The sequence below is a fragment of the Erinaceus europaeus genome, chromosome 1 (genome assembly GCF_950295315.1).
Source record: "Erinaceus europaeus chromosome 1, mEriEur2.1, whole genome shotgun sequence".
Taxonomy (NCBI): Eukaryota; Metazoa; Chordata; class Mammalia; order Eulipotyphla; family Erinaceidae; genus Erinaceus; species Erinaceus europaeus.
The window spans coordinates 187,964,533-187,976,384 of NC_080162.1; the positions used below are offsets into that span (position 1 = coordinate 187,964,533).

The following is an 11,852-nucleotide window of genomic DNA, read 5'->3' on the forward strand; positions in this document are numbered from 1 at the left end:
CAGTTTCTGCTCCTGGAATACTTTCAAACACGGTATCAAGTTCCTCTCTGTATCAAACCAGTAAGAAAATACATATGTATCATGTAAAGATTAAACTAAAATAATGTTTTGTTTTCTCTTTTTTACAAATGCCCAAAGGTAAAACCTTGCAGGTAGACTATTCCTTTACTCTTAGGCAGAAGGCTAAATGATCTTTTGACACTAAGAAAATAAACCCAAAAGGTCAAACTATTTTATTTAGAAGAAAAATTGTCTGTATAGAAACTTCCAGTTAAGTAAAGTTATTATATGTTGCCCTCGGCACATAAAAAAATGATCAGCTCATCTGACATTATTAAAAAGTGTTCTCATTTGAGGCTGCTGTACTGGTACCAAGTTAAAGGACTTACCCGTTCTATTCTTCGATAAAAGCCAGCCATTTCATTGCTCAAGATCAACAATGCTAATTAAATGAACTAATTACATGTGCTATCTGTTTCTGAAACACAATCCTATGCTCTGTTTGGCCTTAATCAACACTAGTCACATTTGCCAGGCTTGGGGTGGGGAATGACAGAGCAAAACCACAGGAAAACAACCATTACTGAAGATATGTACATGATCTAGAAGCCACTGCGCTAGGTATAATACATACTGTCATTTAACTCTTAGGCTAACTCTACTAGTACGGTTCTCGTCTGTAATTTGTACATAAAAAAAGCAAGAAAGTAAGTGGCAGAATCTATTTCAGACACATCTGTTTGAATCCAGGACTGACAGCGTTTTACTAAAATTACAAATAAATTGTAGTCATATATTGTAAAGCTTTACTTCCAAGGAATCAAAAACCCTATGTAACCAAATGATGATAACTGCATTAATTAAAGTCAATACCAAAGGAAGATGTAACTGGGGGGGGAGACTGGGGGGAAGCCAGGGCCTCACTGTTGGAGTCATTTCACCTTTTCACTCAGAAAGACAAACACACAGCATCTGAGCTTCCTCCAATACAAGTACAAGCACCTCCCAACGGGTGTTGGGGCTTGAGCATAGGCCACCGGCAAAACAACGTAGACACCCTAGCCTGTGAGTGAGCCTGTGAGCCTCTCTCTCCTGTAAAACCATTTTATTACTTAGCTTTAAGCTAATGCTATCAAAATTATGCCGCTGCTTTAAAAACGTTATTTGCAGGAGTCGGGCAGTAGTGTAGTGGGTTAAGCGTAGGTGGTGCAAAGTACAAGGACTGGTGTTAAGGATCCCGGTTCGAGGCCCCAGCTCCCCACCTGCAGGGGTGTCGCCTCACAGGCAGTGAAGCAGGTCTGCAGGTGTCTGTCTTTCTCTCCCCTTCTCTGTCTTCCCCTCCTCTCTCCATTTTCTCTCTGTCCTATCCAACAACGACTACATCAACAACAACAGTTAACTACAACAGTTGTGTGGTCAACAAAAGGGAATAAATAAATAAATATTTTTTAAAAATTTAAAAAAGTAATTTGCTCTTTGTTTAATTACGTTTTTATTGAGGTAACATTGGCTCATAAAGCACATAGATGTCAGATATACAATAATTCAGTATCTACCTACATACTCTGTAACACGATTACCACCAAATGTCTAGTTTCTATCTGTCACTTGATTCGTTAATTTTAATCTTCAAAGACAGTAGATATAACTCTTTTCTGAGGGGGAGGGTACTCAGGGGATATACAGCTTAGCTTTCTTTTAAGATATGAGAAGATAGGGGCCAGGCGGTAGCACATTCGGTTGAGCACACCAAGCTCCTTGTCCCCACTTGTATGAGGGACATTTCATGACAGGCGGTGGCACATTCGGTTGAGCACACCAAGCGCCTTGTCCCCACTTGTATGGGGGACACTTCATGAGCAGTGAACCCAGTGCTACAAGTGTCCCTCTGTCCCTCTCCTCTATCTCCCCCTCCACTCTCAATTTCTCGGTCCTATAAATTATATTTCATTAAAATAAATAAATAAATAAAAACTAAATTCCAGGGCAGGGGTAGATAGCATAATAGTTATGCAAAGAGACTCTCATGCCTGAGGCTCCAAAGTCCCAGGTTTAATCCCCTGCACCACCATAAGCCAGAGCTGAGCAGTGCTCTGGTAAAAGAAAAAAAAAGGAAGAAAAAAACCCTTAATTCCAGGGTAGGAAAATGGTCACAGATAACTCTCACATCTGAGGCTCTGGGGTCCTTTGGTTAAAACAAAAGGGGGGTGGGGTTGGGTGGTGGCATATCAAGTTGATCACACACGTTACTTACCACACAAAAGAACCCAGGTTCAAGGGCCCTGTGTCCCCCACATGAAGGAGAAGGAAGTTTCACGAATGCTGCAGGTGTGTCTCTCTCTATCTCTATCTCCCCCTACCCAATTTCTGTATTTCTTTATCAAATAAAAATAAAGAAAAAAATGGCCTCTAGGAGTGGTAGATTCATCAGGTACCAAGCCCCAGTGACAACCCTGGTGGAAAAACACACACACTTCCATATAGTGTAAAGCAAAACATTGAATGTGAAAGTAAAAAAAATTTAAAAATCTACAAAAAACACTTGCCATATTTATCTAATTTTACATTGGAACTGAATAAAATGTATGAATCAGAAGAAAATAATTATAAAAATATCATGATCAGAATTAGCATCTTTGGTACAATATACTCATACTATATTACTGTTCTTTTATATCTAAGGTACTTTTTTTTTTTTTTTGCTATCACTGGGGCTCAGTGCCTGCACTACCAATTCACTGCTCCTGGAGGCCACTTTCCCCATTTTTCTGTTGCCCTTGTTATTGTTGTTGTCGCTGTTATTGTTGGGTAGGACAGACAGAAATCAAGAAAGGAGAGGAAGACAGAGAGGAAGAAAAACACAGGCTCCTGCAGACCTGCTTTCCACCTATGAAGTGATTCCCCTGCAGGTGGGGAGCTGGGGGCTCGAACCAGGGTCTTTATGCTGGTCCTAGTGCTTCGCATCCACTGCACTACCACCAGGCCCCCTCTAAGTTATATTTTAGGAAGTAAGACTAGCTTTTTAATTTAACAAATGTGAGATAACATGATAGCATGATGGCTTTCAATATTAACAGTCTCACAACATTTGAGTTATCAAATGTTGGTCACGTGTTTTAGTCGATTTCTATGTAATACTTAAGTCTTTTCCCCAGTAATAACAAATGCTCTTCTTTTATAACATTTCTATCATATTTTTTAGTCACATGAACATGGTCAGTGTAACTTCCTCACACAGAATGATAGGAAAAAATATACTTCCATATCTAAACTATATCTAACTTCTGTATCTTGAGCAATATGGAATTGAAATGGTATAAAAACACAATTAATTCAAAGTGTTGATCATATGTAGATTTATCTTACACTATCAGAAGAAAATCTAAAAACATCTGAAGTCTAGGTTGGTTTTTTTGTTTGTTTTGTTTTTTCTAACCATGAAAATGTTCTACAGGACTGTGTGACAATAGGGGTTCAGCCTCACATCTCCCCCAAACAGGAGCCAGCACACTTAGCCCACCACCAGATCACTACTACTTCCACCACTGGCACCCAGCACCTGGCCTAGTTTCACTCCCCCTCCTACCTGCCCTTTGAATGCCTGGGTGTGCTTGTCGGGAAATTGTGAGGATGTGGTTGAGCTCAGCAAGGCTCACAAAACACCCTGCATTCCTGATACTATAGCCATTAGATGAAAAGAAAGGGGGAGATGTCAGGAAATTGTGAGGATGTGGTTGAACTCGGCAGGGCTCACAAAGCACCTTGCATTCCTGATAATACGGCCTATCTACATAATCATTGTTTTGCCTGAAAGATCCCCACCATTCCATTCCTTTGATCTATCTTCTTTCTACCCTCAAGACTCTCCCTGCCTGCAGGGTAGTATTAATTCTACCAGTTAAAACCCTCGCAACAGTTGCTAAGGAAGTTTCTACCTTTCCAGCCCCATTTTGCCTTTCTCCACCCCTCTCCTAGCCATTTCCATTTCCAACTTGCCACTTCTGGGTCTGCCCTTTAAAAGCCTTGGCTCTCTGATCAATAAAGAGAATTGCATTGTCTCGCCACCACGTGTCTGTTCCTGAGTCATCTCCCTCACGTCACTGAGTGAGTAGCAGCCCAGGCTGGCTCCGGTCGAGTTCTCTCCAATCCAGAGAGTACGCGCTCACACCTGAGGCGGTGGTGCCTATTTTTATTTATTTTTTCAAAAGTATTTATTCCTTTTAATAAAAAAGTATTTATTCTCAGGAAGAGGCACCCCCCGACACTAGCCCAGCATGTGCTAAATAAAAAAAAGGAAGTCTAGATTTGAAAAATGAATTCTCTTAACTTACCGATTGCATGCTTACTCCAACTGGTTGAAAAACCATCCTAATTAGGCGCTTAATCCAGTCAAGCATTTAGATGGTAAAGTCTCTCCAAATTTGCATTTCAAGTATTTCAGGAATACATAGCAGCACATGGTCCATAAAGCACACTGAAATTATAAAATGTAAATACTATAGTGAAATAATTACTTAGAAACCTATGGTCCACAATATGTCTCACATAACAAGCCTAGTCTAAAACCTTTTTTTTTATTTTCCAGCAATAGGAAACGAACCCATGCCTTGCACATGTTCGGAACCACTGCTGAGAAACTTCCCTAGGTCATTTTTTTTTTACCAGAGCACTGCTCAGCTCTGGCTTATGGTGGTACAGGGGATTGAACCTGGGACTTTGGAGCCTCAGGTATGAGAGCCTATTTGCATAACCATTATGCTATCTACCCTCCACCCATATATATATATATTTTTTTTTTTTTTTTTTTTTCCCACATAAACAGAAAGAAGAGGGGCTGGGTGGTGGCAAACCTGATTGAGCGCACATGTTGCAATGCACAAGGACCCGGGTTCGAGCCTCTAATCCCCACCTATAGGGGGAAAGCTTTGAAAGTAGTGAAGCAGTCTTGCAAGTGTTTCTCTGTCTCTCTCCCATCTCTACCACCCATTTCCTTCTCAATTTCTGACTGTCTCTATCCAATAAATAAATAAATAAAGATATTTTTAAAAAGATTTAAAAAAGAAGAAAGAAAGAAGAGACAGCAGGAATAACAGCACTGTTCCAAGCATCCATGGAGTTCCCCATCACCACTCATGCTGCACAAGGCGCTCCCACATGAATCTGGGTTTGAAGCCTGAGCTTGGTAAAGGGCATGCTCTATCAAGTAAGATATCTCCTAGCCACTCTTTCTTTCTTTCCTTCTTTCTTTCTTCTTTCTTTCTTTCTCTCTCTCTCTCTCTCTCTTTTTAATTTGGGGTAGAGATAGAGAAACAAAGGAGCTAGAGAGATAGAGGAGACAGGGGAGAAGGGAGGCAAAGAAACAGAGAGAGAGAGTTTTACAGCACTGCTTGGCAAACTCTAGAAGAAGAAGACAGCACTGCTTCACTACTTATAAAGTTTCCCCTCCAGGCAGGGACCAGAGACTTGAACCCAGGTCTTTGCACACTGCAATATACACACTTTACCAAATGCACCACCACCTGGACCCTACTTTTTTTTTTTTTAATGTGCAGAGGTGTGAACCCAGGGCTTCTAGTAAATCACTTTCTCCAGCACCTCTACCCCTTTTTAAAAGATTTATTTATTTATTTATTTATTTATCTATCTACCTACCTATTTAACAAAGAAGAGAGAAGCAGATTATTACTCCGGTACATGCAATGCTACTGACTGAACTGAGAGCTCATGCTTCCAAGTCCTGTACTCTAGTCACTGTGCCACCTCCCAGACCACCATCCCCCCCCCCTCCCCGTATATTTTTAAGAGAGGGTGAGAAGGAGACAGAGATACCAAGATACTGTTCCACCATCCATGGATTTCTCTAGGAAGTATCTACTGTGCTCCACATGGTCCCAGGGATCAGACCTAAGACCTCATTCCATAACAAGTCATGTGCTTTACGCACTAAGCCATTTGACTGCCCAAATCCTGTGGACTCAGATGATAAAGTGATCAGTAACTCTGCCTGGAGAAGAATCTGGAGCTTGGCCCTGCACACCTACCCATGCAGTTTCATACTGCTCACTCAGCTAGGCCACATACAACCAACCACCCCTAACTGGTGGGCTCAACTGGACCATTCACAACACTCCATGAGTAGTACCCATAATCTCATCAGCTAAGGCCAATTTCTACTGCACGAACTGAGGTCCAGCAACAGACCAATAATGACAACTTGATGGCAATAATTTAGAATGAGCATCCTATACTGTTCATGCAAAATGAATTATCCTCTTTTTTTTTTTTTTTTTAACCAGAGCACTGCTCAGCTCTGGCTTATGGCGGTGTGGGGGATTGAAACTGGGACTTTATAGAGTCTCAGGCATGAAAGTCTCTTTGCATAACCATTATGCTATACCCCTACCCTATGAATTACGCTCTTTATATTCTCAGGGCCTAGCAAAGGATTTAACACTGTAGTACCTTTTCTTTTTTTCTTCAGTCCACAAATGAATATCTCTCTCTCTCTCTTTTTTTTTTTTTTTACCAGAGCACTGCTCAACTCTCCCTTATGGCAATATGGGGGATTGAACCTGGGACTTGAGAGCGTCAGGCATGAAAATCTCTTTGCATAACCATTATGCTCTACCCCCACCCTGAATATATCTCTTGATCTGAACTATAGATCTCAACAACAAGCCTCTTAGAAGTTGAAGAGCACAATTTAATTGAAACCTTAAGAAAATTCCTTCCGTTCTTTGGTATTTTCATGCGGTGTCAGGGATCAAACCTAGAGACTCAAACATGGTAGACATGTACTCTACCCACTGTGTGGCCTCCTGGGTCCCACAAACAAGTTTTAACGATTTAAGATTAAAGTTACATCAAGGATCTTTCGCGAACTCACAGTATGAAGCTAGAGACCGGCTTTGTGAAGAGAACTAAAAAAATCCACAAATATCTACAGACAAAATAACACGCTCAAGTTCTGTAGAAGAACAGCAGCAAGGCTCCTGTGAGGGCATTCCTGCGTCCTGACTTACCGCCATCACCTCACAGAGGAGTAAATCAGCTAGGATATAGGATAAACCGTCAGTGGTATTCACATACTTTCCTCAGGCTTGGAAAACCTCTCTGCCCTAATGGAGCTACTCTCTGCCTTAATCCAGATTTCGTCCTATTCTCAACTCTGACACCATGTTCCCAGACAATATTTGTCCACCTGCATGTTAGTTATCAGATTCAGGCAAAAGTTACTAAAATCATGGGCCCCTTGGAAAACACCTAACCCTAGCTTCTTTCCACTCAAAGACCCCTAATTTCATCTGCTCTATTCCTACCTTTGGGTTCCTGTTTATTAAACAATTTGTCCTGCTTTATATCTTACTGCTTTTCAGCCACCAAGTTGCAGGCGCTACTATGATGCCATCTTGACTTCCCTGGGCAGACGACGTCACCAATGTGTCCCGGAACCCCACCTCTCCACCTCAGGGGAAACTTCATCATCAGTGTTGCAGGTGGCTTTCTTTCTCTCTCCCTCTGTACCCACTGGCCTCTCTCAATCTCTGTGTCTTACCAAATAAAGAAATTTTAAAAAGAAAAAGAAATGGCCACTGGGAGTGGTGAACTCATAGTGCAGACACTATGGGATGCACTGGATCGACCTTCCCGTGGTGCATCCCGTGAGTCCCCATTCATTGGGGAAACTGAGGATCCTTCCCAGCCGACTGAATCCACATGGATCCCAGTCACTTTCAAAGCCAGCAACAAGCAGCTCCTGACAGCTTTCAACCTGACGCTGTTGACTGGCTACAGAAGAAGGGCAAACGCTAGAAGAAGAAGTGAGACACCAGAGCACCAGCAACAACCCTGGTGATAAAGGGGAAAGAAAAAGAAAAAGAAAAAAAAAAAGGAAATTCATAGCAATAAAGATCTTGGAGAAAAAGAAAAATATCAATTAAAAAAATTTCACTCTTTATGGAGCTAGAAAAAACAAACAAAATAAATAGAAGATAGTATCAAAAATCAAAGCAGAAATTAATCAGAGACTTCAAGATCACAGAAGCAATTAAAGAAAACAAGAAATGATTCTTTGTAAAGACTGACAAACCTTTAGATAGGCATATCAAGGAATAACAAGTGCTCCAATAAAACCAGTAATGAGGGAGTCGGGCTGTAGCACAGCGGGTTAAGCGCAGGTGGTGCAAAGCACAAGGACCGGCATAAGGATCCCGGTTTGAACCCCGGCTCCCCACCTGCAGGGGACTCGCTTCATAGGCGGTGAAGCAGGCCTGCAGGTGTCTATCTTTCTCTCCTCCTCTCTGTCTTCCCCTCCTCTCTCCATTTCTCTCTGTCCTATCCAACAACGACTACAACAATAAAGCAACAAAAGGGAATAAATAAATAAAATAAAATATTTTAAAAAATTAAAAAAAAAAACCAGTAATGAGAGACAACTGAGGGGCCAGGTGGGCACACCCAGTTAAGAGCACATAGTACAAGGTGCAAGGATCCGTTTGAGCCCCCTCCCTCCACCTGCAGGGGGTCTGCTTCACAAGTGGTGAAGCAGGTCTGCAGGTGTCTATCTTTCTTTCCCCCTCTTCTCTCAATTTCTCTCTGTCCTATCAAGTAAAATGGAAAAACAATGGCCACCAGGAGCAGTGAATTTGTGTAGGCACCAAGCCCCAGTGCTAACTGGAGGCAGAGAGAGAGAGAGAGAGAGCAGATCAGAAGTCTATCACAAACAATTATATGTCAACAAATTAGTTAACACAGAAGAAATGGATAAAATCCTAGCAGCAAACATCCCAATAAGACTGAAGTATGAAAAGAAAGTATGTGGGAGTCGGGCTGTAGTGGAGCGGGTTAAGCGCAGGTGGCGCAAAGCACAAGGACCGGCATAAGGATCCCGGTTCAAACCCCGGCTCCCCACCTGCAGGGGAGTCGCTTCACAGGCGGTGAAGCAGGTCTGCAGGTGTCTATCTTTCTCTCCTCCTCTCTGTCTCCCCCTCCTCTCTCCATTTCTCTCTGTCCTATCCAACAACGACAACAACAATAACTACAACAATAAAAAAAAAAAAAAAACACAAGGGCAACAAAAGGGAATAAATAAATAAAATAAATATTTAAAAAAAAAAGAAAAGAAAGTATGGAGAAATTAATTAGTAAAAATGTTGATTAAGGGAGTCGGGTGGTAGGGCAGCGGGTTAAAAGCAGATGGTGTAAAGCACAAGGACCGGCTAAAGGATCCTGGTTCAAGCCCCCAGCTCACCACCTGCAGGGGAGTCACTTTATAAGCCCTCTCTGTCTTTCTCTCCTCTCTCCATTTCTCTCTGTCCTATCTAACAACGACAACAATAATATCTACAACAATAAAACAACAAGGGCAACAAAAGGGAATAAATAAATATTTAAAAAATGTTGATTAAATGGTTCATCAAAATCCTCCCAGGATCAAAAAAATGTCCAACAATAGATACTTCACTGACGAAATCTACCAAGCATTCAAAAACATTACCAATCCTTTTCAAACTTTGCAGAACAGAGAACACTTTCAAATTCATTTTACAAAGTCAAATTATCTTGATACCAAAATCAGGCAAAGCCATAAGAAAAATAACAGCAAAATCCTTGAAAGTGGAAAAAAAAAAAAAAACCCTTCATAAAGTGAATTCAACAATAGATTTAAAATGCTCTCACACTGTGATCAAGTAGAATTTCTATCATGGATGCAAACAGGGTTCAATATGGCAAATCAACGTGCTATCTAACACATTAACAAAGTCTACATTAATATCATACAGCCATTTCAGGAGCTGCAGAAAAATAACTAACAAAACTCGACATCCTTTCATGATAAAAATTCTCAACTAGCTGAGTAGAAAGGGATTGTATACAAATACAATAAAGGCAAGGCATGACAACCCAGTAAGCATCAGAGTCAAAAGTTGACTGCTTTTCTTCACAGAACAAGAATTAGACAAAGATGCCCATCCTTGTCACTTTATTCAGTATAGTACTTAGAGACTACTAGTCAAGGAAAAGGGCCTCAGCATCAGAGAGAGAGAAGTAAACTTGGCTGTGGAGACAGCAGCACCATTGGCAGCACAACAGACTTTCATGCCTATGGCACCAGAGGACCCACTTTCATTCCAGTACCACCATAAACGACTAGAGCAGCGCTCTGGTAAAATAATTTTTAAAAAATCTTATTTACTTATTTAGTCACTTATTGCATGGAGACACACAGAAACTGAGATGGAAGAGGAAGACAGTGGGAGAGACACCTACATCACTGCTTCACCGCTCATGAAGCTTCCTCTATGGAGGTAAGGACTGGGGCCTTGAACAGGAGTCCTTGTGGGTGATAAAATGTACATGCAACCAAATTGCCACCACCCAGCCCCCTTAATTAAAAAAAAAAAAGTAACTGTCACTTTACAGATAACAATATATTATATACAGGAAACCCTAAACACTACACACACATGAAAAAAGACTACATGAGCCACCATGAAAAAGCAGAGGCTGGGTCCAAACTCCCAGAGGGTTAAAGCTATCAGGGGAGGGGACAGGATACAGAGTTCTGGTGGTGGGAATTGTGTGAAGCTGTACACCTCTTATCCTATGGTTCAGTCAATGTTTCCTTTTTATAAAAAAAAAAAAAAAAAAAAAAAAAAACTTTAAAAAGAAAAAAGAAAAAGCAGAGGCTGGGAGAGCCAGGCGGTGGTACACCTGGTTAAGTGCACACATTACAGTGTACAAGGACCCACATTCAAGCCCCTGGCGCCCCCACCTGCAGGAGGAAAGCTTCAAGAGAGGTGAAGCAGGGCTGCAGGTGTTTATCTGTCTCTCCCCCCATCTCTGTCTCTCCCTATCTTCCCCATCCCCTCTCAATTTCTATGTCTCTATCCAATAATAAATAATAAAAATTAAAAAACACTTTAAAAGGAAAACAGAAAAAGGAGAGGCTTCAGAGAGGTGCAGCACTGCTATTTCTCTGTCTCTATTTCACTGTCTCTAGTTCTCTCTGCTTCCCTCACCCTGTACTTAAAAAAAAAAAAACAACCCAAGAACAGTAGACTCATCTTGGCAAAAACCCTGGCCACGACAAACAAACAACAAAAATGACTAGATCGTTTCTTTGTTTTCTGTGATTTTGAAAACCTGAGCACAGGACCCTTGAATTCCAATCTGGAACAACTGCAAATTAAAGCTGTAGCTGGCGGAGATTACATGATCCATAGTGCAAGACTTTCATGGCTCAGGCAACGACCTAAGCCAGAAGTGAGCAGGGCTCTAGCTATAAATAAACAAATATTATATCAATAATAAATTAACAAATTAACTCTACCTACAACGGAATATGCTTTATTATGTCTAGGAACAAATGATGGATGTTGGGATGGGTGGGGGTAGACAAGTGCTCTGGTGTTTCTGTGTGTGTGTGTCTGCATCTCTCTCAAAAATAAAATTAATTTAAAAAAATTCTTTTAAGCCAAAGATATCAGATCTACCTCAAAATAACTTGGGGGGGGGGGACTGGTTATGCATTGGTAATTGTAACTAGATGATGGGTACATCCAGTTCCTTGTACTACCGGACTGAGCTCAGCAGAGATGGAGATGCCACAATAACAAAGGCTTTACCGTGGTGAAAAGCACAAGGTCCGGCTTAAAGATCCCGGTTCCAGACCCCGGCTCCCCACCTGCGGGGGAGGGGTGCCTCACAAAACAAACAAACAAACAAACAAAGGTTTTACAAGGCTGAGGACACAGCACTAGAGATCTGCCAAAGACTTTCGTGTCTGAGGCTCCCAGGTTCAACCCCAAACACTACTACAAAATCCGGAGCTGAGCCGTGCTCTGGACTTC

General features: G+C 41.5%; 1 protein-coding gene across 1 annotated transcript in view; it reads right to left on the minus strand.

The window, feature by feature from the left end:
* Positions 1-11,852, minus strand: part of MTFR1 (mitochondrial fission regulator 1) — a 40,093-nt gene that overhangs the window by 27,433 nt on the left and 808 nt on the right. Inside the window, exon 2 of the mRNA XM_007526924.3 lies at positions 4,332-4,474. Within this exon, the coding sequence (XP_007526986.2) occupies positions 4,332-4,397 (66 nt within the window). The 5' untranslated portion in view covers positions 4,398-4,474. The remainder of the gene's footprint in view (positions 1-4,331; positions 4,475-11,852) is intronic.